The 26,525-nt window shown below is 36.8% G+C and overlaps 2 protein-coding genes across 3 annotated transcripts; one reads left to right on the top strand and one right to left on the bottom strand.

The window, feature by feature from the left end:
• Positions 1-632: 632 nt before the first annotated feature.
• Positions 633-12,148, bottom strand: LOC122318177 (calmodulin-binding transcription activator 6-like). 2 transcript variants are annotated; one of them, XM_043135366.1, is made up of 13 exons: positions 11,812-12,148; positions 10,908-11,033; positions 10,239-10,354; positions 9,487-9,554; positions 9,273-9,318; positions 8,925-9,060; positions 8,533-8,652; positions 8,346-8,404; positions 6,958-7,374; positions 4,877-5,574; positions 3,970-4,516; positions 1,181-1,489; positions 633-1,099 (listed from the first exon to the last, which is right to left on the bottom strand). In XM_043135366.1, exons 1-13 carry the CDS (start codon positions 11,864-11,866, stop codon positions 1,052-1,054), a joined length of 2,745 nt encoding a protein of 914 aa, XP_042991300.1. In that variant the 5' UTR covers positions 11,867-12,148; the 3' UTR covers positions 633-1,051. The 2 variants fall into 2 exon arrangements, with proteins under 2 accessions (XP_042991300.1, XP_042991296.1); XM_043135362.1 differs by having other exon boundaries at positions 9,466-9,554; positions 11,812-12,147.
• A 1,328-nt stretch (positions 12,149-13,476) lies between these two features.
• LOC122297622 (protein FAR1-RELATED SEQUENCE 5-like) lies at positions 13,477-17,873 on the top strand. The gene is made up of 10 exons (XM_043107766.1): positions 13,477-13,731; positions 14,636-14,701; positions 14,782-14,907; positions 14,999-15,674; positions 15,756-16,079; positions 16,221-16,375; positions 16,475-17,102; positions 17,249-17,436; positions 17,551-17,688; positions 17,775-17,873. The coding sequence occupies exons 1-10, from the start codon at positions 13,477-13,479 to the stop codon at positions 17,871-17,873; spliced, it is 2,655 nt and encodes an 884-aa protein (XP_042963700.1).
• The last annotated feature ends 8,652 nt before the right edge of the window (positions 17,874-26,525 follow it).

Consider the following 26,525-nt stretch of genomic DNA (forward strand, 5'->3'; position numbering starts at 1 on the left):
CTTCCATGGTGGTAAAACCCCCCACGTCCATAATATTCTTCTCGTCTGTAATGTACTAAATTTATGGGTTGATGAACAATGCTTGTAATCTATTCCCTGGAAATGAAGCACTATTTGCAGGAAAAAAAAAAAACTGGGAAATGCCTCTTGAGTCGTGAGTTTTTATGCTCACATCGCATGTCAATGGTACATGATGATGTTTCCGTGTCGTTGTAAATGTGGAACCTAAGGAATTGTAGAGTTAAAATCTCAGCAGATGTAGGCTGTAGCCCTAAAGCCTTTGAATACGCATGAAAATTCATTGTTAACTGTGTTTTTCGTCACTAATTTAGATGCAGCAGCAGTGGAAAAGCTGTATCTCGTTTACCATATCTTAAGATCCATTGATCATTGACCAACATCACTCATTAGGGAAAACCAGCCTTCCCGAGTGCGTGAAATTGAACCAATGGTAAAATCAATACTTCTGAATTTTTCATATTTTTTTACAAACCAATATCGGAACTTCAAAAAACTCGCAATTAGGTACCTTCGTATAATTATCTGTTTGAAAACTACCGGATGTGAAGTTTTTGAAGTTGGGATATTACATTTCAATTTGTAAAAACGTGAAAGTGTAGGAACTAAAAGAATTGAAAGAAAGTTGACCTGATTTCATGGCCATGGCCCATGATAAAGCTGCAGCCACACATTGTTTGTACCACTTTTACTATCAAACAGACTGTTTTCTTCTAATTTGTCCGATGTAGATATCCTAAACACAAGTGATTACTAGATCTTGTGTCCAAAAGCACTAACAGGAGTGATCAAAAGCAAAAAGAGAAGTTAAGAACCCACAAGAAGATGACTGAACCCATGACCCCCTCAATCTTAAAACCCTTGCAAAGGGTCAAAAGTGCAAACTCACCTTAATCTAGGCATTTACAACATTTACAGAGTACAAGAGCAAAGAACCACTCTTTTTGGATTTTATTATTACTTGCTAAGCTCACCATCAACAGCCAGACTCCCCGTGAAACCTATCTCTGCAGAACCTGTATCCGGACCTACTTCATGTACCAATGTACGTATCAGGGTCAAGAAGCCCTTCATATTCAAGCTGCAGAAAATAATATCAGATTGATTAATTGTTCCACCAAATTGAATAGTAACACCAATAATCCCCATGCGATCTACCTACCCTTGCTTGGTTATGGGTTAACTTCATCCTCCGATATTCTTCTTGTGCTTTCTTTGAACGAAACATAGCCTGAACCCTTACAACAGATCTATCGACACGATCTTCAGCTTGCTTCCGGCTAGCTCGATAGAAGTCCTCCTCTGTATCACTTTCCTGCTTCTGACATGAATCTGCTTCAATTGGATCAACATGAAGACCACGAAAACCTTTTCTCTTCAAACGCCAACGTAAGATTGCTTTGTCAAGCACCCCAACTGACCAAAGAATTTTACGGTATTGCCTCCGCACTTGATAGCCACGGAAAATAGCCTGCATTGGGAAAAATGCAGTCAAAAATCTTTTTCAAGAATCTCTGGTGTCAATAAACCCCACCATTTACACTTTTGGTTACAAGTTTGATTGATGGCTAACTACTTTGACCATGATTTTTTTTTTTTTTAAGAATCAGGTGAACTGTGTTAATTGTAAGTAACTCGGCCGTCTGTTTCATGGACAACACCTACTTTGACCCAAAAATTACAACTTGAATTTGATCAGACCAAAGTTCCAAACATTTGAGGCCTCCATTGTTACATTGTGAGGTAGCCAGGTTTTTGTGGGATGATATCTTCAACCAGACTGGTGTGGCATGATTATGCCTAGAAGGGTAGAGGATATCTTTTAAGCGTTGGAGAGTCCTTAGGGGCAACATTCATATTGCCGCTGTGTGGAAAATAATTCCTCATTATATCATGTGGTGTCTTTGGATGGAGAGAAATGGTAGGTACTTCAAAGACACGGAGTGTGTTAAAACCCCTAAAAAAGTGGCATCGGGACAAGCCTCGACACTACCCTTGGGAGGCAAGGCCAGCACCATGGCCAGCTTATACACATGCCTTGGCCCATGTTGTGACACGCAAGGGACGCCCAACGAGGTTAGTAGCCGCACGCGGCCTGGCATGCTCACAGCCTTGCGTGCGCCCCTGCTCAGGTGCATGGCCGCGCGCTCCCTTGCATGTGCCCCACGCCAACGAGGTTAGTGGCATGCCTTCGCAGGCATGCCATCCAGTGCACGGCTCTGGCCCGTGCCTTGTAGGCTAGGCTAGTGGCATGCCATCCAGCGTTTGGCTCCAACCCATGCCTTGCAGCTTCAACACCCAGGCCACCAGCCTGGGCCATGCAGCACGCACACATGGCTCGCCACCAGCAGGCCTTGCATGGCACCATGCCATGCCCACTAGCAAGCCCTTGCATGGCACCGTGTCATGCCCATCAGCAAACCATGTTGTGCCACTTAGCCATGGACCAGCTCGAAGGCCACCATGCACCATTCTAGCCCACCATGGGCTCATTCATGCCATGGCAAACTTGGCCCATGCCACCATGTTATTTTTTATTTATTTATTTATTTTTATTTATTTATTTCCAAGGGACCTATTGGGAGTTTCCAATTTGTAACTCTTATAAATAGGACCCTTAGTCTTTTCTTTAAAATCTTTTGACAAGTTCCTTTTAGACGGCTTTGTTCTTGAGATCATCTATTTCGGTGCTTAGCACTTGGGCTCTTTGGGGTACAATTTGTGAATCCCTAAGGAGACAATTACACTTGACAATTCGTGAACAAGTGATTCCATTTATCAATCTTATGAGTATTATTCATTCACTCTCTTGTCTTCCATTTTCTCTCCATTGATATTATTATTTTATGTGCATTGTTCTTGAATTGTTCTTGAGTTGTTCTTAAAGAATACATTGTGTTCTTCGGTTGTTCATTGCCATAATCCACCATTTGCCTTATTTGATCCATCCAAACACTTCAAGTGTTGCTCACTATAGTGTTTGCCCTAGCCCCCATTCCATAAATAGCCTTGCCGCCACTTCCATAAAACCCTAGCCAAATCCTCACTTACCATACACGGCACTACCATCTTTACGCAATTTGCCCTAGCCAAAACCCTCAATTCTCTATAAAGAAACTCTTTCCTTTTAGGAGCCTTGACTTTCTCCAATTCAAATCTCTTAATTTAAGCAATTGATAATCATCTTCAATTCCCTAAATCCCTTATCCCTTAAATCTCTTAAGTCAACATTGACTTTCCAAACTAGCTCAACCGAATCCCCAAGGATTCCTATCACTTAGGAATCTTTCCAAAACCCTTCCACTCATCAATTTCGGCAACCCTAGTTGCCTTGCAATTTGAAACCCTAGCCTCCATCCATCTTGGCGCCAACCCTAATTCCCATTAGCTAATTTCAGCAACCTTAGTTGCCTCATACCTGAAACCCTAGCCTCACTATCTCTCATCAACCCTAGCCCTATCAACTTGGCGCCACACTCGAGGGACAAACCCTAGCCATCCATAGTGAATTGCAAGCCCTAAACACTTAGCCTACCCAATTCCACTGTCATCTTCATCATTCCACCTCCCAGATACCTACCCTTTGTTGAAGGCTAAACAAGTTGGCAAGATCACTCGGTCACCAACATCAACAAGGCGAACTCGTGGACTTAATGTTTAGGGACAAGACCGAGATCCCTGACAGAGTGTTCCATGGACAAGTTGAAGAGACTCATTTTCAACACTAAATTTTCTTGGGCTTCTGTCATTGATTGTAATGGGGCTAGTTTGCATAATTTGCTTGTACCTATCACTAGTGCTTAGTGGTTGCTAGGTGTATTCCGTGTATGCTTCCTATGTATTTAGGCTATGCCTTTTTCTATCAATAAAGTTTTATTCGTATAAAAAATTTGAGGCCTCTATCATCCACTATCAGCTATGTTAGAAGAAGAAAGGGAAAATAAGGCTTACTTGAATTTTGATAGTATTACGACGGAGGTTAAGGAATCCTTTGCGAATTTTCCATGTGCGGAACCTATATTGGATACGGGCAGCAGCTGCTATCTTTTTTCGTGACTCGTACTTGCGAAAGGCATGTTGAATCTTCATTGCTGCAACTATACTGCGTGCTTCAGCCTCTGGAACGGAAAGCTCAACTTCTTGGGTCCGTAGTTTTAGAGAGTGCTCCCTGAATGCAGACTGTATACGAGCAGCAGCTTCAGCAGCTGTCCGATAAGCTGCCAATGTATCTTTTAAGTACAGCTGATCCTCAGCCAGGTTTTCAGCATTTAATGTATCGGTTGAGGTAGTATCAAGGGAACCACTGGCATTTCCAGCTATGCTCATATCATTGAACTGTTCAACCAAGGCCTTTTCTGAAAGATAAGCTGCTAAGCCATCGTACCCATTCAAAGATGCAAGATCAGCAGCAGTGCGTCCACCAGGGTTTTCTGAGGTAGGGTCTGTGACCAAGTTTGGCTTTGCACCAGCAGCTAAAAGGACGGCAATCATTTTCTCCCTGCACATTGCAAATTTTAGAGATACATAATCCAAGATTGCCTGCCCATTTTCAAAACCACTACAAAAGGTATAAATATGCTCTGAAATCAGTGATGTTTGCAGTATAGGTGTCGGCAACAAACTGTGTTAAACTTACATAAATCAACTCGAGACTTATTTATGTTACAAATACATGCAAAAAATCAACACTAGTAAAAAGAGAAAAAAATCTGACATAAAAACAATAGAGCAAGCTCAAGCTCTCTAGGGTGATGAAAAGGGGACAGGAAAAAGTTTTGATGCGAAAGCTCCAAGAGCAAATAGGACATAGAAAATCCAACCAGTGATGTATATGACAATTGACAAATAAAAGAATTACCTTCCATAATATGCTGCCCAATGAAGAGCTGTCCATCCATGTTTATCACGAAAATCCAATGATAAGCCTGACCATGAAAATAAATAAATAGCCCATGTATATTCAAGGATAGCACATAAATGTATTGCAGCTTGACCTTGGACATCATATTCAGTGGTTTTGGAGCCTTCAGCAACTCTTTCTAGCAGCCACTCCCTGAGTCTGTTTTTTAAAGTGAGTTCGAACAGCACGTCTTTGGCTTGTGGAAATGAAGGTTTGTTGTCTTCAATTGACTTGATAAAATGGGTCCAACCAAGAGATATGTGGGAGGTTTTGGTGGCAAACTTTTTAGCCTCCTTCAGGGCATTTGGTGATACTTTATTGGACAGGATATTAAGGCTCTTAGATGTAGAGAAGAGCAGATAAGCAAGCCGAAGCTGAACTTGGAGCTCTTCCCACTTGTAATTCTCTTCTGAGGAAACTATTGGGTCATTCAATACAGGAGCACGATACTCAAAATTCAAGACTTGGCTGATGGGTCTGTGACCATCAAAACTCATGAAAAGGTTTACTAGTCCAGGAGAATGTGGTAGCACCAAGCAGCGATAAACCCCAGCCTGAACCATTTCTACAGGATAACAGGCATCACCACAAACACAAACGAGACTAGACTTCAGAAGATGTAGGTACTCTTCATGAATGAATCCAGTGACTAGGATCTGCAACAACAGTTTAACAAAGGAAAAATGTTTACAAGTATTTCAACTTGACTATCCTAAGTTATTCCAACCTCGTATATAATGGTGAATTTAGAGTACATTCACGATCATTGGTCAACCTGAATGCAGGGAAGAACTGACTACCTGGACAGCTTTGAAGCTTATATTCATTTTAACACCAGTGGTAACAAATAGCAAGTAGGTCATGTCTTATTTTTGTTAAGTTTGGAAGGAATCACAGTTAGCTGCTTCAAAACATAGATGCAAGGAGCTTGAAGTACTGTGCTAGCCATGGGCTTTAGATGCGTACTAAAATGGTAGCGCTGATGGCTCAGATAAGCAAAGCTAAAATTGAATTCAGCTATTCAGTGTTCTGTTCAACCAAGATACTGCAACATCCAAATCTCATCACCAGATAAATCTAGTATCATTTATCCAAAATCAAAACACATGTAATATAGTATTTCATTTGAATATTTTTTTTTGAATGATTCAACAATCTCGGAGAATATTCTGATCCACGTCCACCAAATTACTCTTCACACAACACACAAGCCTTCCACCTATTTGTTTCGTTATTCAATGGGAAGACGGGATTGGAATATTAAATAAATAGTATTTAAACACTTGTAATCAAGTATCAAGCAATAGAGAATAAACACACCATCATTGTTCCAAAACTACTTAGTGACACTGGCGAGACATTTCATAAGCAGTTTAAGGAGTTGGACCATATTTCTCTCATTTTCTTTACTTTCCCAGTCCTTTTTCCAGAATCTTTAAAATACTTTGGGCAAATTATACCTACTCCCCCGTGTCCCCCCAAAAAAGTAGCACTCTTTTGCAATGTGACCTCCAAACTAACAAAGTTTCACTTGCCACCCAATAAATTCATTAAGATGGAGAAAAAAAAAATGCAACACAATATTAACAGTTGGATCTATACAAAGGGTGTGCATGCAACTTATGCTTCAAATTGGCGGGCTAAGTGACAACTTTCGTAATTTGGTAGTCATATCACAAATTAGTTTGAAGGGGTAACATAATTTTCTCCAAAGATATCTACTTATACAGTAAAACTTGTCCCATTTGTATCACAAGTACAAAAAGGGTAAAGAATGATGCTGGTAGTGCCTGCCGATGAGTACTTGGCCACAACTTTGAATTTTGCACTTACCAGAAGTTTCAACAAGTACCCATGCTTAATAAATTGAGATTGTCAATATGTTTTCATTCCAGTTTTTTTCCCTCTGATTTTAAAAAATTAAACTTAAATATCAAAAACTAGTTGAAGGCATTTGAAGCATATAAGATGAAAATCAAAGCCTTTCAGTCATAAAAGAACAACACAAAATGGTAATGCGGGAACTGGCAAAGAAAAACCTTTGTTTTCTCTGTCGAAAACGCCCATTCAGGTGAGACATCCGTTATGGTAAATATTTGCTCTGGAATGGAAGATTCATGATGATCCATCACAGAAGAGACAAAAGTCTCTTGATGTGAAGAAATTGACGAGTCAAGCACTGCACTCTCCAATGAACCTGGTGAGTCAGCCATGATTTGGTTCATCCAACTTCCAAAACTATCCTGGCCTTGCGGCCCATCATTGACCAAAATGTCTAGGGAATTATTGGTGCCCAGGGTTATAGAATCCCTTCTGGGCTTGTTTGTGTTCACTTGACCATCCAGTGCCTGGATATGAACGCCGTCTGGGAAATTTGAATGAATGTTATTGCTCCTAGCAATCGTCTGTGTCAAATTACCGAAAGAAGAAACTTCAGCTGAAAAACTGTTCACTCCCTGCAATGACAAACCAAAAGACAGATATTCATTTATATTATAAGTAACCAAATATAATCATATATTATGCCTATGTTATAAAAAATATAGCAAAATATAGTAGATTGAGCAATTTAACCAAAAGTTATATACACAACGTCAAAGCGGTTTAGTTTGCTCATTGAAGTATAAAAGTAAATGTCAAGTCTGCCCGCACAAATAATAAACTACAGAAAATGTATGGAGGCTAAGTAGAAAGTAACATAAAAATTTCATGAGAAGGCAGCTTGGCCAAAAAAATATCAGACACTCGCCCTTGCACATGAATAGTCAAGTTACTCTACAATCCTGCTAAGCAATGAACAGAAAAAATCACTAGTGGAAAAAGTAGTGATGGAAAATAATATAGGTTCTATTAAGATATAAAATAAATAATAAAAATCTACCTCTTCCCATCAGCTTATGCTTTTGGGACAAGTGGTGATTTCATATGGTATCAGAGTAGAAATCCTAAGTTCGAAACCAGCCGCTACACTCTACCCAAATGATATAAAATAAATATAAAAATCTACCTCTTCCCGTTAGTTTAAGCTATTGGGACAAATGATGATTTCACATGTTTAAACTTTCTCATATCAATATAAGCAGTAAATACTAATGGCACAAGGAACTAAGTACGTTGATTAAACAAGCATGCTCCCTAATGGCCATAAAATAATCTTTACCCTTATGATACCAAGGTTGAGCAGCTAAAACAACAAAAGAATATTATCTATGTGAAAGGAAAAAAGGAAGTAAAAAACTGAGATACATTAAGATGCCTCAGCTTATAATCACCATTCATTCACATTTGGCATGGCATTCATCATATAAGGTGTACCCAGGAGAAGAAAAGAACTCAAGATGAGGGTGAAAACTCCTAAAAAATAGAGCCAAGATGAAAGAGAAAACAGACATAGGAACAATCCTAGACAATGAATAATTTTACTTACATCATGTAAAGAGCCATTTACTCCAATTTGATTTGACCCATCAAAGCTTGAAACTTTATCTGTCAAGAAGAAGGGGGACAAAATCATTATGAAGCTTAAAGGTTATGGTTCAGTTTAAGCTCAACAGAAGGGTTCCACTTTTCTGTCCAGCCAATGGCTCTGTTGCAGATAGCATCTAGCCATTTACCTCCTTTAGGTGCAATTGAGGTGTTAGAATCATTTGTCAGCAGAAGCTCATCCCATTCAAGAGTATTAATCTCGTGAATCCTCAGTTCATGATTATGTACATTTAAATTGTCACCAGGCCCTGTTGATTCTCCAAACCAAAAAAAGGGTCAGAATATTGCACATCCATTTCTGAAGCAGAATTAATTGCACTAAAGAGTAGATCACGATATAAGTTGTTTGACTATTCTTTTAGATCCAAGTACTAGTTGTCTTATATAATGAGAAATAACATCAAATGAACAGTGTTTCTCCAAACTCAAAACTACCAGAATGTATTAGCAAGCCAAACAAGGACTTCACTACGAAAACATTATAAAATTCAATGTACATAAAGCTCACAACTAATATCACCTAAAAGTTCTTTCTTGCCACCACTATATGTATGATCAGAACCAGAGTCGTGTTCTTCTGATGAAAGCCCAGGAGCAGATGGGTCAGAGCCACTACTAGAATTTGAATTGACAGGTGTTGCTGGAGATCCCTGCAACTGTATCATAAGTCAACCACAGCCCAATACAACGTCAGAACATCTAGTTCTTTTTAGGTACTGAAGTTTTTTTTTTTTTTTTCTAATAAGTAAGAGATAAATATTATTGAAATGAATGAGATAGGCATAAGCCATCTACACCGGAAGTATACAAAAGAAAAGTGAATGGCAAAAACAAAAGAATAAATGGAATTAGTTATGATAATACTGACCTCCTGTGTTTCACGATAATGAACAAGAACTATGTGCTCTAGGCTCCTGGAAAAAAAAAAAAAAAAAAAAAAAGTAATAACAAAATCATACACAAAATTACCGACAGATTTTTTTTTTTTCATTTATATTATCAACATATAGCCAACAAGTTGGTGGACTTAAAGATGCACATAAATTTTAACCATTGCATACTTGTCAAGAAGCCAGTAACACCTGCGAACAAAGGTTGGGTTATCTTGACCATGTGCATAGTATACATGGATCCTTTCTTCATTACCAACCTGAACCATGAAACAAACAATAGGCAAAGCAAACTTCATTAATATAGAAATTTTCAAATAGAGAGAACATCTATTAACCTTTGTCAACTAGTATCAATATGTGCATATTGTAAAAACTTTAATGAACTTATGGGGGTATACATACTTATGTAGATAGGTAAATATATGAGACGAACATTTATTTATTTATTATAAGTAAGAAACATTATTGAATGAAACTAGGCAAAGCCCATGTACACGTGAAGTATACAAAAGAAGCACCTAATTACATTCTAGAAACCTAAAAAGAAAACAAAAACTCATGAGCATTCCTTCCCTCAAGAACAATAGCCGAAAACCACTGCAGCAAAGAAGACACGAACAATTTCCAGATATCCTCAACATTTATATGAGATGAACATTCATATGGCTACATATCTATGTTTCTGTCTGCTTGTCTCAACACGTGCATGCTGTGTGTTTTTTTTAACAAGTATCAATATGTGCATATTGTAAAACATAATCACTAAGGTACATTGATTTGCATTGGTTGATGCCACTAAAAGATAACAGGAATTGGGGAAGCACACTTTTTTTTTTTTTTATCGATAAACAAAATTTTATTGATCATAAGAATAGGCAAAAGCCCAGGTATACGGGACATATACAAGAGCATTGCCTGGGTATACATTTGGGGAATTTCACCTTTAAGTGTTCATGAGCTTCTTTGACAGTCTTCCCATCCTTTTTCTTCTTCCAATTATGACAATCCTTCCGGAAGTTCCTAAGCATCTTACGGTCAAACAATTGAATAGTGCCACCTGTTACATTAACCACCACAATAGACAACATAACAATATCAGTAGCAATTGATAATGTGTACCAATCTCTCTCTCTCTCTACACACACACACAGAGTATGCCAATCTATCCTAAAAGCTTTTTAAACCACAGGTAAATTTCATCAAGTCCACACAATATGTATAATTCTTTGTTCTCAATTCCAAGTATGAGCAACAAACGCGTAAATACTGTATTAGTATCGCGTACCCAAAGATATTACATAAAGTCTTAAGCAATTTGACTAGCAAATGCATGCTTCTAATGCCATCATATATAGCATACAGATGGAATATGTCACCCAAGGGGCCAAGGTTGACCTTAGGCTTTTTGACAAGACTTATACACAAGGGTAAAGGTAAACACTAAGATAAGTAGAAAAATATGTTAACGTATGTAACAATGAAGTTATATTGTAGGTGCTGATTAATTAAGTCCAGGAAAAAAACAGAGGAATTAAATAAGGATATTTGGGACGACTCTAGAGTTAGCCCTTATACCAGTCCTATTACAATTAATAGAAATAGGAAATTACTTGGGGGCAAGTTCAGTGGCTTGACATTGATTATAAAATACTTGTAATTGCAGAGTATTGCATGAATTTCATTTGGGCGGAGCCACCTTGCTCTGGCGTCTACCATAATATTCTGAACATCCAAATCTGTTCATGCAAAAATGAACAATAAAGAAAAACATGAGAATTAAACTATCAATAAATAAAGAACTCACATCCCAACTGTAGTTCACGAAAGTTTGTGCAGAAATGAACAGCCAGACTAAAAATTGCAAAAAGTACCTGTATAATTTTTAACATAAATATAGAACTTTGTCAAATTGTACAGGGTTAAACATTCATTAACATAAATATAGTCTTAGCTATTTGTCCGGTCTTAGAAATAAAAATAATTTCCATTCGAGCTTTTTTTAAAATGTTTACTCCAATTCTAGTAGGCCTTGGTGAACGACAATCATTTCTAAATTGTCAATTATGTATATAATGTCTTTCTGTAAATAAAACAATTGTTTTTTAGATTTTCGAAAATTTTTTTTATCAAGGCAAACGAAGTCAAAAAAAAAAAAAAAAAAAAAAAAGACTTACAATAAAACATGTAGAAAACACTCTTTTTGTTAAAAAAAAAAAAAAAAAACACTGGGAAAACGGATGAATTTCCCAACGAAAAATCAGCCAAGCACAAACTACTGAAGAATTACTTTCTGGCTTATAAAAGCCAAAGTTCTAAGCAACTTACCCCGCTGCTCAAACAACACTGGGAAAACGCATGAAAGCGCTTTCCTATTTTAATTAGCATGAAATTAGGTCTTAGAAATCAATACAAATGCTTTTCAAAGTATTTTAGTTCTAAGAAACACTGAAACAGGAGAAACACTTCAACAAATGTATTCCAAAAATTACTAGATAATAATATTTATGGCCGTACCTTGCAATGTATGGAAGCCATGAATCTCGGCGCCCGCAAGCTGCCCTTCCATCATTAAAACCTCGGACAAATAGAAATTCCCCCCCAACAATTAATTTTCTCAGACCTTAACTGATAACACCGTATCTTAAATCTTATCACACCGTATCTTAAACCTTATCAGTTCTCAGGCCAGGGAAAAAATGATTCAAGAAAATTAATGATCACCCCAGACCCAAGAAAAAAAAAAAAAAACCCAGCAGGCAAGGGTAGAAGACTTACTATTTTTATCATAGAGAGAGAGAGGGTTTGAAATGGAAGAGAAAACAAAAATACAGGGACTCTTAGGCTGAGCTATGATTGTCCCTTTCCCTGTTTTTTAAACAAAAAATTAAAACAAAAAAGCAGGGCCCGAGCGTCGAAAGAGGTAAAACAATAAAAAGGTTTTAAAGATTATTTTTTTATATTATTTAAAAAATAATAATATTTACGATAAAAATTTAAAAGTAGTATATAAAATTTTTTTAAAATTTAAATAAATACGATATTTATATAATAAAATTTATTTTTTAATAATAAATCTACTCTTTTTTAAAAAATTATACAGTAATTAAATATTTTATAATTATATATAATATTATTTTTATTTAAATGACTTTTTAGTATTAACCATTTAATTTAATTTAATTTTTTTAAATATTGAATACATGTTCGTGGTGTTAATTATACGACCCCATGTTATATAGACTTAGCAATTATAAATATAATTTTATAATGTATTATTTAAAAATAAATTTTTGAGAATTCCTTTGAGATCTGAATATGGATTCCAAATCGGTCTCTAAATTTGGATCTGAATGTACCTTTTTTTTACTTAGTAATTAAGAAAATTATTTTAATGATATTGTAAATTTTTTTATTTAAAAATATAAAAAAATAAATAGATAAATAATAAATTTTTTTTTTCTTGATTCCGTGGATTCTCGAGCCACATCCCACTCGTAGTAGCAATACTCTAATTTTTTATAAAAATAATAAATTTTTTAATAAATAATTAATTATATTAATAAAATACATAAAAATATATGTAAAAATACCTGTAAAACAAAATACCGATGAATACTGATGTCGAAGGCTCGCAAGTGAGGTGACACTTGAACTTCAGTGGTACCATAGTTGGAACATTGCACACGTGGTAAAATCGTGGCCGACAACCTTTTAAAGACGATTAGATTGAGAGAGATCTGTCGGTTTGACGGCTTTGATTAATAAGAGCTAAATGAAATGCACTAGTGCTGAATCTGTATTAATCTGCCTATTAATATTAATTTTTTTATATTTAAAAATTTAAATCAATTCTTCTATACATAGTCGTCTCATGTAGATGCTGTGCAGTCGGCTGACGTGGCGTCATGCCACGTTAGTCGATAATATTAAAAAAAAAAATGAAATCGAAGGAATATGAAAATTGAAGAAAGAAAAGGACATTAATTTCGTGATTTCCTACTTCTGTGTGGGAGAGAAGATTCTCGCGAGCGAACGGACGAAGCTGGGGCCGAAGATTTCATCTGGGTGCAGAAGAGGGATCGCAGCTTCACTTCATTTCGTTGGTGCGTTGGTTTGGGTCAAGCCGGAGATTCGTTTGGGTCAGGCTCGTCCTTGGTGGGCTTCGTGTGGGTCAGGCTCATGGGCCAGGTATTTGGGTCAGGCTTGTGGGCCAACATATTGGGTCAGCGACGTGGGTCAGCCGGATGGGTTGGTCACTTATTGTGGGTCTGTGAGCTGTTCGTGGGTCTGTTTGGTGGGTCTGTGAGCTGTTGGACGTGCAGTTCGTGGGTCGGTGAGCTACTCGTGGGTCTGTTCGTGGGTCATCTTCGTCCCCATACCGAGGCACCACCACGGCCACCTCTCAGGTTCCAGTTGAGGTATGTTTTTGGTCTGGTTTGACAAAACTCGTGTAGCATGCCAATGTATATTTCAGATGTACTTTCTATGTTAGGCTGATGAGGACTGAATTACTAAATGCAATGTAGCCTGCTAGTTCTAGTTAGGATCGGTCTGACTATTTTTTTTCGTTGAGCAAGAAAGACTTAATTTTTATAGGATTTAATTCTTTGTGCTGAATGTTATGGAGTTACTCAGTGTTTGTGATGGGTATGAGTTTGGTTGTTGGAGTAAATTTGGAAAAATAGCAGTGACACTCCATAATGGTTATTGTTTTGAGTTAGATACTAGTTGTTCTTATGATTGATTGAGCTAGCTAGTATTCATCTGGATCAGCATAATAGTGCTTTGATCTATACATTTTATTAAGATCTTAAGCACTATAACCTGTAAGCTCAATGAGTTCATGCGCATAGGATGATATTGACATGAAAATCTATTTAAAACTCATTTTAGAATTACACCACGCATGCCTCTTATATATATATAATTACTTTATAAACAACAAATGATTTATTTTGTAATAGTTAAAATTTTAAATCAACTGGGTTGGGTAAAATAATCCAAAATATAAAAACAATTGAACAATTATAATTAGTAAGAAATCACAAGGTAATTCATAATATAAACACAATTTGTTACTATAATTAGTAAGATCTGTCATGTTTAATTTAATTCACTATATAAACACAATTTCTGAATTTATTTAGTAAGACATGTCATGTATGTATAGTATATACATACTATTTAAATGATTTTATAAACATGGTATAATTTTTTTTGTCTTTATTTATTTTTCATGCCATTCCTATTTATTTACCAATTATTTATTTATTTATTTATTATGCGATTCCCAAATGCATATATAACATTTGGACATAATTATGTACAACTTGTACAGGGCATGGGAAAAGGGGAAGAACACGCTTCTCCCTTAACATCATGTAGCTTAAATCCCCAAAATTCGGTATGTTATGTGATAATTAAAAAACTAATTCAACTCAATGATTGTGACCATAAATTTAATTATTATTATTATTGTGTTAGGACATCCGTCAAACAAGTTTACCAAACTTTCCAAATTACATGCACGGTTACTTTGGACCAGTGCCTGCATGGTCAGCAGCTTTCCAGCCATATCCAGATGGCAACAAAGATCCAAGCAATATTCAGGTGGTTCTTTAACTTCTATCTTGTCTTTTATGTTAGTCAAAAGTTTATTATTATTTACTTTTTAATTTGGTATAATTTTTTTTGTTTTAAGCAAAACGTAGGTTATCCATATCAATATGGGATGCGACCTCCGATGCCATTTGTCGCTACAAGCTCTGCACCAAGCGCATTAACCGGTCAAGAAGAGATACCTGATGCAGTGGAAACTGAAGCGCAATGTACTTCCGCTCAAGTTGATTCTGAAATTATGTTGGATAGTCCAGATGAATGGGTAACTGACGATGGCACTCCCGATACAGCACAAGTGGTGTCATCATCGAATGGTGAGGATATGATTCAGGAGCCAAAGTCCAGGATGAAATTCAATTCTTTTGAAGATTTGTTGAGCTATTATAAGCATTATGCAAAACAATGCGGGTTTGGGGTGATGACACAGAGGAGTGAGAGGTCAGAGGATCAAAGTGTCAGATATGTCACTCTTGGTTGTGCACGGGGAGGAAAGGCTCGCATTAAGAGTTCCAATGTCGCCAACCCACGTCCGACAGGAAAGACGGACTGTAAGGCAAGGATTAATGCATTAAGAGTCGAGGGAAAGATGCAGTTGACAACAGTCCATAATACACATAATCATCATACCAGTCCACAAAAATCCCGTTGTTTTCGATGTAACCGAGAAGTGAGTGACACCGTTAAAAGAGTGCTAGACACAAACGACTTAGCTGGCATCCGGCTGAATAAGAGTTACGGATCTCTTGTCGTTGGCGCAGGTGGCTTCGAGAACTTGCCCTTTTTGGAAAAAGACTGTTACAATTACATCAACAAAGCCCGTCATCTTTGACTTGGTGCAGGTGGTGCTGGAGCACTTCGAGATTATTTTTTGAGGATGCAGTATAAGAATAACGGGTTTTTTGCATTAATGGATCTAGACGATGAGGGGAGGTTAAGGAATGTTTTTTGGGCAGATCCACGTATTCAGGCTGCCTATAAGTATTTTGGTGACGTGGTCACATTCGACACCACATACCTTACTAATAGGTATGGGATGCCTTTTGCACCATTCGTTGGTGTAAACCACCACGGGCAATCGATTCTGTTGGGAGTTGGGTTGATTTCTAATGAGGACACGGAGACCTTTACATGGCTATTCCAGACCTGGTTGCAGTGTATGGATGGTATAGCTCCAAAGGCTATAATTACTGATCAAGATAGAGTAATGAAAAATGCAATTGCTCTTGTCTTTCCGGAGGCCCGACATAGATTTTGCCTATGACATATACTTAAGAAAGTCCCTGAGAAGCTTGGGTCATATGCAGCCTACAAGAGTGGGCTGAAAATGCAGCTGATGAAATGTGTGTACGATTCACAAACTATTGAGGCATTTGAAAAATGTTGGGCAGAGTTTATTAGTACATACGAGTTACATGAGAATTTGTGGTTGAAAAGTTTATATGCGGAGCGTGAGCATTGGGTACCGGTTTTTCTAAAAGAGCACTTTTAGACTAGAATGAGTACAACCCAACACAGCGAGAGTATGAATGCTTTTTTTTACGGTTATGTCCATTCAAAGACAAACTTGAAGGAGTTTGTCGACCAGTTTGACAGTGCACTGAAGAAAAAAATTGAGAATGAAAATCAAGCAGAATTTCAGTCATTTAGTGGCATCATTCCCTGCGTTTTTAGATCTCCAATTGAGAAGAAATTTCAAGAGTTGTACACTAACGCAAAATTTAAGGAAGTTCAACAACAAGTAATTGGTGTGCTTGACTTGGACCCATCTCTGCTAACATCGGATGGTGTAATGAAGAGTTATTTGGTAGAATATGAGGTCCGTATTCAAGAGTATTCAAAACAAGTTACATATTCTGTGCAGTTTAATGTGAATGATTGCAATGCGAAGTGTTCATGTGGGTTATTTGAGATAAGGGGGATAATGTGTAGGCATATTTTGGCAGTATTCAAATGTAACAGTGTAAAAGTATTGCCAGACCGGTACATTTTAGACCGATGGAGGAAGGACATCAAGAGGAGATACACGTTAATTCGGACTAGCTATGACGCAGGGGATCAAAGGCCAACTAGTAATAGATATTCAATTCTTTTGAATATGTGTTATGGGATGATAGATTATGCAGTGGATTCTAACGACCAATTTGAAGATGCAAAGAAGCGGATACTAGAGATGACTGAAGCTTATCGTCTGAACCAAAGCTCCTTTTCTATGATGCAAACATGTTTGATGGCAATGAAAACTACTTTAAATTGTTCTTTATAATTAGAAAAGAGGAATTCCAATAGGATATTTATTGTTATATCCTATTTAACATCTACTTGGATCAAATAGGACCAGAACCTGATTTGTTGATAATGGATACTACTGCAGTTGGTAGTTCGCAACAAGTCAAGAATCCAAGGATTGTCAGGGGGAAAGGAAGACCTCCATCCCTTCGGAGAGCCTCCAGGATGGAGACAGACATGCGGAAGGTTAAAGCGAAACAAAAGAAATCACAACAGGGAGAAAAACGCAAAGAGGTGACTATCTCAACATTTGTGTGAGATATATTTTATTTTTATGCACGGTTACTTTAGATGTTATTTTTTCTCTTATTTCCATTGAGTTCAAAATACTTTGACGGTTATTATTAGCGAGAGGAAGGAGAAAAAGCACCCCTGGGGACGCGAAGGAATTTATTTGATGAAGGAGATACAACATCCATGGGGACGTGCATCAATTTTTTCGGGCCATCAGATGTAGATAATACCATAGCTCCTGGACAAGTGCTGGTATGATAAATAGATGGATATGTGTTATACAGTTTCTTGGTTGGTCTAAATTTGTATTCTTATGAAATTTCATGTGTTATAAATAGCCTGTCCTAGACAGCCCCACTTTTGAGAGTAGTGGAATCCATCAACGAGAATCAGTGATGGAGAGCCAAGAAAGTGTAAAATCTCTGAACTTTGCATAATTATGTGGATTTATGTTATATACGTGATGAGATTTTTTTTCGCATATTACAAATTTATTTTGGGTTGGATGGCACACAACCGGACCTTCCTGGGTGGTGATGGATCACAATCACATGCAAAAAGGTTGAGTTTAATGAAGCTTACCAAGAAGAGATTCATTGTTATGGGATGTAAAATGTAAAAATGTGTGCCAAATATTTTCTGAAAATTAGTTAAGTTTTTAATAGGCATTTTGGTATATATTAGTTGGTAATTCCCGAAAATGGGAAGATGTTCATTGTTTTGTGTACTTCATTGATGTATGTGGATAGAAAGTTTAAGGTTAGTGGGAGAATTTTTTGTGAGTAATATAGGATGGGATGATAGATTATGGATGTATGTGGATAGTTAAGTCATACAGATGATGGAATTTTTGTTAAATAGTTTCCATGGTTTTCTAGAGGAGTTGGTTATTACTCTTCGACCATTTTATTCAACTGTATTGATGGAGAGCTTTCAATTTCATTACAAATTTGAAAAGAATTCCAGTAATATACTTGTGCATGTGCTAGAGCTATTTTGGCATGATAAGTGCAAAATAGGTTGGGTTCATATGCCTCTTCCCACAGCCATGCACGCATGCCTATGTATAAGTAACAAAAAAATTTTGGTATGATATATTTCATATAAGAACTTTAAAAGAAATGGAAAGGATGCTTGGTTTTTCAAGTAGGGTGTATTCAAAAAGAAAAGAAAAAGAAAAATGCTGCTTGTACACGGCATAGACTTGTAAACGCAATACAATGGGTTCGGCTCAGATCACACTCAAACAGGTTCAAAGACAAACTAAGTCTAGATATGGCAATTTTTTAAGATAAACAAGAAATCATCATAAATAGATTACATTAGGTGGAAAAGGTAATAAACATACCAACATGCTTGGTATATGTTTGCATGATACATAGCTTGCCAAATAAAATCGATACCAACTGTCAGATATAGGACAAGCATGATACAAAGCTTACCTTACATCAATTCGAACACTTACATAAAGTCCAACTATTAGACTATTATGGACAGTTGCTGTACATTCAGAATAAACTACTAACACTTAAACTCCAAACACCATATAAACCATTACCAAATCACTAGGTAACAAAAGAAAGCAACTACAAAAGCCCAAAAAAGACGGAGCAATATGCGTGAACGTCTTAGTCTTGCTTCTTGCTCAAAAAGCAACAACTCATTTTTCAAAAATGCCTCATCTCTACTAGATTGCTCCATCTCTCTCTTCTCAACTTGGGCTACTCTCATCCGAAGTTGAAACTCCATCTTCTCAATCTCACCGACTCTTGTCTCCAGCTCTCTCTCCTTCCTTTCAATTTCATTTTTCCTTGCTCGTAGATCACACTCTTCGCATTTATCACTATCACTATCTGCCCACTTGAAGTAGTTACAATGTGGTAATCCCTGAATATTTTTGACATATATAAAAGATGTTAGATTTAGACAATATTAATCATATTATTTGCCAAATCGAGATAATGAGTGAATAACTTACCTTTGTGTTGTACTTTGGACACCCAAAGAAGGGTCTTCTTGGATTTCTTGTGGTATTTGAGTATCTCAATATAGCTTCTTGCTCACATAAGCACATTGGTTGACCCAAATTACGTTTGCCAGAACATGAGGAAGACAGTGATGAGGATGACATTCTAACATAGATTGGGTCATGATGGAAATGCACACATATCAAAAGATACACATATAGTCAAAATGGAAAGGCACACATATCCAATTGCATATGACTACAATGCACTTTTATGTATATTACTGATTTTACACCATTTTGAAAATTCCACATCGAATTGTTCTAAAGCATGTGGGTTCACCTCAGATTTAATTGAAAACTATAGCTTATAAAAAAAAAAAAAAAGAACAGTTCACACGAACTAGTAGATATGATCAGTTCTTTCTGCATTGCTATGTTGATTTTAACTTTTATAATATAATAAGGAGGGTGTCATAACCAATACAACATACAGATCATGTGAGTTGATATCCAGGCTCCCAAATGCATTCTAACATAGGGGAAAATGGAACAACTGCTCCACAGCACATCATGGTTTAATAGATGGAAAAGTTGCATAGATTAGGAAAAATAAACACTGCTACTAGCATCAATCAAACCTGAGAACAACATCTGAGACTCATAAACACTGCTACTAGCATCAATGAAACATGAGAACAACATCTGAGACTCATAAACACTGCTAATAGCATCAATCAAACCCGAGAACAACATCTGAGACTCATAAACACTGCTAATAGCATCAATCAAATATGAAATAATAGAAAACTACAATAATACAGAAATTTTAAATAAAATACAGAAAATAGAAAACTACAACAATACAGAAATATGAAATAAAATATAGAAAATACAAAACTACAGATATTGAAGAAATAGAAAACTACAATAATACATAAATATGAAATAAAATACAGAAAATACAAAACTACAGATATTGAAGAAATAGAAAACTACAATGTTACAGAAATATGAAATAACCTGGACAGAGGCGACTGATTACCAGTTTTGGGATGAAGGGTTAGGGTTAGGGTTAGATCTAGGGTAACGGTTACGGTTAGATCTAGGGTTAGGGTTAGGTTAGGGTTTCGGTTAGATTTTTGAAGAGGTTTCGGTCTTCGATTGGAGCTCGGGAAGATGAACGGAGGAAGACGAAGTTATTTTCGTCTGGAGGGAAGAAAAAGAGGGATCCGGCGAGAACACCTCCAAAAAATGCAGATCGTGCAAAATCTAATGAGAGATTGGAGAGACTGAAATTGGAAAGGAAAAGGGACGTGGGTCAGAGAGTATTTCCAGATTTCATGCGAGAAGGGAGATACTGAGAGGAGGAAGTTAGGGTTCTCAGGGACGAAGAGGAGTAGACTCGGGAAAAAGAAAAGATTTGAGAGCTTTTTACCTTGCGGACCATGAGAAACCAAAACCAAAACGCAGAAGGGAGATACTGTGTGGGAGGAAGTTAGGGTTCTCAGGGACGAAGAAAGACTAGAGAGAGAAGATCTCGGGAAGAAGATAGACGAGAGAGAAAAGATTTGAGAGCTTTTTACCTTGATCAATGAAACGACCGTGCGGACCACGAGAAACCAAAACCAAAACAAACCAAAACGCTCCGTTTTAACTTAATGCACGTCAGCAGCCGTTTGCACGCTGCTTACATCCCGAGACTGCACCCAGCTTTTTTCAATTTAAATTAGTACTATTTTTAATAAAATCTATTTTTTAACCAATCACAATAAATTAATACACATATTAGTATACAAATGTACTTACAACTAAATTTTTCCAAACATTATAATCAGCTATTAAAGAGGAATGAATACAAACATGAAATATCGAAAGACGAAACCAACCTTGCCGCTCTCTTGATGTGACTGCTACTTTTATTAGTCAATATTCATTCAGACTTAAAATTAAGAACCAAATAGTGTATTCCTGTGCAAAAAAGGGACATAACCTGGTTCGTCCATGAGACCCGACCCGTCCTGTCCGAAAAACGGGTTGAATTAATTTACAGGTCAAACTTGCTTAAAACCGACCACATTTTAATAGCTATTTAAAGGCAACATTAGCGAGTGATCTTCTTCAACGTGTTTCCGCTTTCAACTCGGATTCTGCTGCAAGACAAATGAGGCAATCTACAACTGAGTCTGCAGCATCATCCAAGACAACTCGGCCTCTATTTTGATCCGCTTCTTTGGTCTCTATTTCTTCACTTCCCCAATTCATCTCATTTTTTGTAGGTGTACAACTTGTCCAACATTAGCCCAGAGATCGAGCATTTTTATTTTTATACATTTTTTTATAAATTTTTTTGTAGGAAGAGACTTTGCATCTTGAACCTGAGCCCACAGGCAAAAAACGAAACTTTCTGCATTTGCACATTGTTTTATTTGACAAACCGCAAAAGAAAATAGATCGTTGTGCACTTGTAGAACTAGAAAATAATCTCATAAACTAAGTAGTGTGCCTAAAGTTGGAAGATATTACCTTCTCCATTATTCAATGTTTTTGAGCTCCCAAGCTTGCAGTTCTAAAAAACAAGTAGATCAAAATGTTTCCTTAGCCATTAGACCCCAACACTGTGATTGCCACGAGAAGATTATATTATAGCACAAAGCTTTCAAAACGCGATCGAGGGCAAGGGCATTCGTCAGGTCGGGATGGGTCATATTAGTTTGAGTTTTCTTGACATCGGGTCGGGTTGGGTCGGCCCAAAATACAAACCGGGTTGGTCGAGTTGCAAACATGTTCCTAACAAAGTAGAACAACTGGACTTCTTACATGTGGGAGCCGGCCTCCCTCCTCTCTAAAATTTAATGCAAAAGAGACATTGTTGGTCGGGTTGCAGACCTATTCCTAACAAAGTAGAACAACTAGACTTCATATATGTGGGAGTCGGCCCCCCTCCTCTCTAAAATTTAATACAAAAGAGACACTGCGCAGAGGGGAGGATTTCGGCTCCTCCTTCCCTCCTCCCTCTTTTTTCTAGTTTTCTTTTTGTCTCATTTTTTTTTTTTTTTGGTGTTTTTAGAACTCAGTATGGATTAAGGTCGATTTGTTGTTCTCTGGCGTTTGGCGACCACCACGCACCCTACCGCAAGCTTCCCAAGGCACAGATCCGTCAGACAAGTGAAGAATTTCTCCGAACAGAACTACGCGTGAGTCACACGTACGATTCAAAATTGATGCTTGAATCCCATACGCCTCTGCTAGAAGTGTTATTTTGCCTCCATGCATGAAAGTTTTAGGTCCAAAGCCACCAGCTACTGCAGACCTGATTGACCACTATACTCCCAGGTCACGCGCCATCACAATTGTTGTGTTTGTCATTTTTTTTTCCCTTCAAGGTTGAAAGTGTGGATTTATATCTTTCCAATATGTAATTCATTATTTTTTCATGTATTTTTAATTTTTGTACTGTCTTTTGTTTTAGAAAAATAAAAAATTAAAAAAATACATTGTCTATTAGATTTTGTCCATAGAGTATGTTCTTTGCTCCGTTTTAGACAGAGAGTATAAGGTTTGTTTAATTCTATCTTGGACAGAATTGTGTGATCTCTTAGACTGTGGATTTGTAGAGATTTGCAACAAGGACTAGACCATATCAGTCAAGATTGTGTACTTGAGAGTTATTAATATTGTAGTTAGTTTGTAATGTATATTTCAGGTCTAGATTGTAATGTCCATTATTAATGAATACAGTATGCTTTTATAAAAAACCAAAAAAAAAAAAACAAAAAACAAAGCAGAACAACCATATTCCATGAATCCATGGTCCTAACATTCAAGGTTGTCACAACTCCAATGATTGAGTTGTTTTTAAAAAATTATGCAAATATAATTATTTTAACTATAATAAGTTTACAGACTGACATGATAGATATATATAGGAACGGATGCAAAGGGACCTATGTCTCATGTTAGTTGTATATGGAGATATGGTAGCTGTTGGGTCTATTTCTTATTATTATTATTTTTTAAGGAGACTTCTATAATTTCATAATCATCTAATACAAGATTTATCGAAAGCAATGAGAGGTGCGACCACAGACGTCCCTTCCTTCATCCAGACAGATTCGATAGCAAAAGAAAATGTTAGTTTAGCTAATTTATGAGTTACTTTATTACCAACCCTCTAAAAAGGAGAGCTTTCAGCTTGGATGTGACAACAACGCTTACTTGAGGTCTTCAATGAGTTGCCCGGACCAAGAGGAGTTTGGAGTAGCATCTAAGATTGCATTTATGACCACCTTTGTGTCTCCCTCAAACTCAACATAGTCTACTCCCAGTTCAACACATAGAGAAAATGCTCTTAGGAGAGCATAAGCTTCAGCTAGGAAAGCTGAGGTGACAAACTCTTTTTGGGCAGCCAACATCACTTGTGGATCATCTCCTGGATCTCAGATTATAATACACATCCCCATTTTCTGTTTTGTTTTGAGAAAACTAGCATCAAAATTTACCTTGAGCCATGAAAGAGCCGAAGGTTTCCAAAAAACCACATTGGCTGGATTCAACTCTGTATCAGGCCTTGCCGTAGGTTCTATTGCCAAGGAGAAGTCTGCAATGTCTGAGATTGTAGCTTTAATGATCACTTTTGGGCCATTGAATATATTTCTAAAGATCATGTCATTTCTTCTGAGCCAAATTCTATAGCAGACTACAACAACCAGGTCTAGACTTCCTGTATCAAGTCTAGAACTGAAATCAACCCATAGATCAGCAAAATTATCATAGCTATTGCCCCATTTAGAGACATGGGTATCCCTCTCCCCCCAAACATCCATTGCTGGGCAATCACATTAGCCATGTACAACCGTTTCACTATCTTTGTTACAAATTGGACAGAAGGGGTTTTCTAAGATCTTCTTTTTGAAGAGGTTTCCCTTAGTGGGTAGTAGATTAGAGACTGCTTTTCACATAAATTGTTTTACCTTCCCCATCACTCCAAGGTTCTAGATTTTCTTCCAATGATACTCAAAATGGTTGATGCCCGAGGACTCCCTAAATTTTTGGTGTTTTGTTTCCAAATTAGCATAATAAGCACTCTTAACAAAATAAGAGCCTTTTATTGAGAAAACCCAGATTGTCGTATCCCTTGCATCTCTTTGACTGATAGGTAGGCTGCAGATGAGGCTTGCTTCTTCAGGATTGAAAATAGCTTCAATCAACTTTTTTTTTTTCAACTATAACTAGTTGCATCAATTAGGCTAGTGACAGTAGACTCAGATGGGAGGCTATTGGAGACGGTTTGTACCTGGAAAGTGTTAGCTCTTGGGATCTGTTTATTTTTCCACATTCTAATAGTTCTTCCGTTTCCAACCCGCAATACTAGCTACTTCTTGACTAGATCCATAACTGAGCATAAACCTTACCAGATAAAAAAGGAACCATGTCTAAGTTGAGCATCAACAATATGAGAACTCTTGAAATACTTTGCTTTATAGAGTTGGGCCACTAAAGATGAGTGATGCTTGAGAATTTTCCATAATTGTTTAGCGAGCAAAGCTCGACTAAAACAGTGCATATCTCAAAAACCCAGGCCACCATGCTATTTGGAAACACACAATCTCTCCCAACTCTGCCAATGAACTCCTCTCCCTTCCTTGTTATGGCACAACCAAAATTTTGAGAACAACATTTCAGTCTCTTTAATTAGCCCCCTCGAAGTTTAAAAATGCTCATGGTATGTGTTAGAATTGCTTGTAGAATACTTTTGATGAGGATCTCTTTTCCTATAGCTGAGAGAAAATCTATCTTTCAACTATATATCCTCTCCATATCTTCTCCTTTAAACTTTGAAAAGTGTTGTATTTTTACCTACTTACAAAGGTAGGTAGTCCTAGGTATTTATTATAATCATCACAAGAGACTCCTGCAGCAATTTGGAGGATATAGGCTTTTGCATCAGCTCTAGTATTAGAGCTAAAAAGGATGGACGTTTTCTATTTATTGAGGGTTTGACATCATGCATTTTTATATAGATTTAACATTCACAATTCTTGCACATTTCTCAATTTTTGCCCTACACAAGATAACACAATCATTGGCAAATAAGATGTGAATTATCCTTAAACCCCCTATTTACTGCTACTCATTGAATACCTTCATTCTATTTATAAACTTGAAAGAGTGAAGAGAGGCCCTCAACGTAAATTAGGAAAAAATACGGAAATAGGGAATCTTTTTGTCTCAGTCCTTAGTTGGAAAAATCTCATTCCTTGGTATCCCATCAACTAGTATAGAGTAACTTATTAGTACAAGGCAGTAAAAGTTTTTATGGCATAAAAAATATACGAGAAAGTTGGAGAAAAACTATGAAAGTCAAAGCATTTTCAGGCAAACAATGATCATGTGTAACTAAGATCCTCCAATCAAACAAATAGGGTACAACAAAGAATCATGGCGGTTGGCCTTCCGCGTGTTACGTGCCACAAACACAACAAGGAGGCCCTCCCCGTGTTACATGCCACAAACACGACAAGGAGTACGATCAGAAAATTATGTTTCGAAACAAAGGACCAATAAGGTCACGGCACCTAACAATGGATAATGACCTTTAGTAGTACTTACGAGTGCAACACTCCACCTAAAAGCGGGTACCGGTCGTTTTATGTTTCGATTGCTTAAGGGGATACGTGTTAGATTTTGATCGGTTGACATGTGTAACAAATATACTCTGAATTGTCTTTCAGCGTTGCCAAGTAGGGACGAGCATGGCCAACCAGTGAATGTGATAGAAAAAAAAAAAAATTTAAAAGTTTAGGAAGTATTAATCTTCGTCTTAATTTGTTATAAAAAAAAAAAAAGCAATTTTTTTAAATTATATTTAAATGTTGAGATAATTTTAAATGATTTAAATTTATTTATAAATAATAATATTTTATAAATTTTATTAAAATATATTTAAATATAAATAAATTGAGATATATGCTTGAATTTATTAAATATACTGAAATGAATTTTAATTTTTTTATAAAAAATTAAAAAAAAGTATAAATTTAAAATGAATTGAAATAATTTTGTCTTTCACAGACAACCTTAACATGTGAGGTTTGTCCTTGTGTCCTTGCTAAAGAAAGCT

Source organism: Carya illinoinensis, chromosome 1 (assembly GCF_018687715.1).
Source record: "Carya illinoinensis cultivar Pawnee chromosome 1, C.illinoinensisPawnee_v1, whole genome shotgun sequence".
Lineage (NCBI taxonomy): Eukaryota > Viridiplantae > Streptophyta > Magnoliopsida > Fagales > Juglandaceae > Carya > Carya illinoinensis.

Excerpts from the sequence above, each read along its gene's own strand:
- LOC122318177 (XM_043135362.1), bottom strand. The coding sequence starts at position 11,866 with ATGATGGAAGGGCAGCTTGCGGGCGCCGAGATTCATGGCTTCCATACA. Across the intron at positions 8,653-8,924 it reads TGGCAAGAAAGAACTTTTAG|GGCCTGGTGACAATTTAAAT; the intron begins GTGATATTAGTT and ends GAGAATCAACAG. Across the intron at positions 5,575-6,957 it reads TTTCGACAGAGAAAACAAAG|ATCCTAGTCACTGGATTCAT; the intron begins GTTTTTCTTTGC and ends CTGTTGTTGCAG.
- LOC122297622 (XM_043107766.1), top strand. The coding sequence starts at position 13,477 with ATGGGCCAGGTATTTGGGTCAGGCTTGTGGGCCAACATATTGGGTCAG. Across the intron at positions 14,702-14,781 it reads GCTTAAATCCCCAAAATTCG|GACATCCGTCAAACAAGTTT; the intron begins GTATGTTATGTG and ends TTATTGTGTTAG. Across the intron at positions 17,437-17,550 it reads AGGGAGAAAAACGCAAAGAG|CGAGAGGAAGGAGAAAAAGC; the intron begins GTGACTATCTCA and ends GGTTATTATTAG.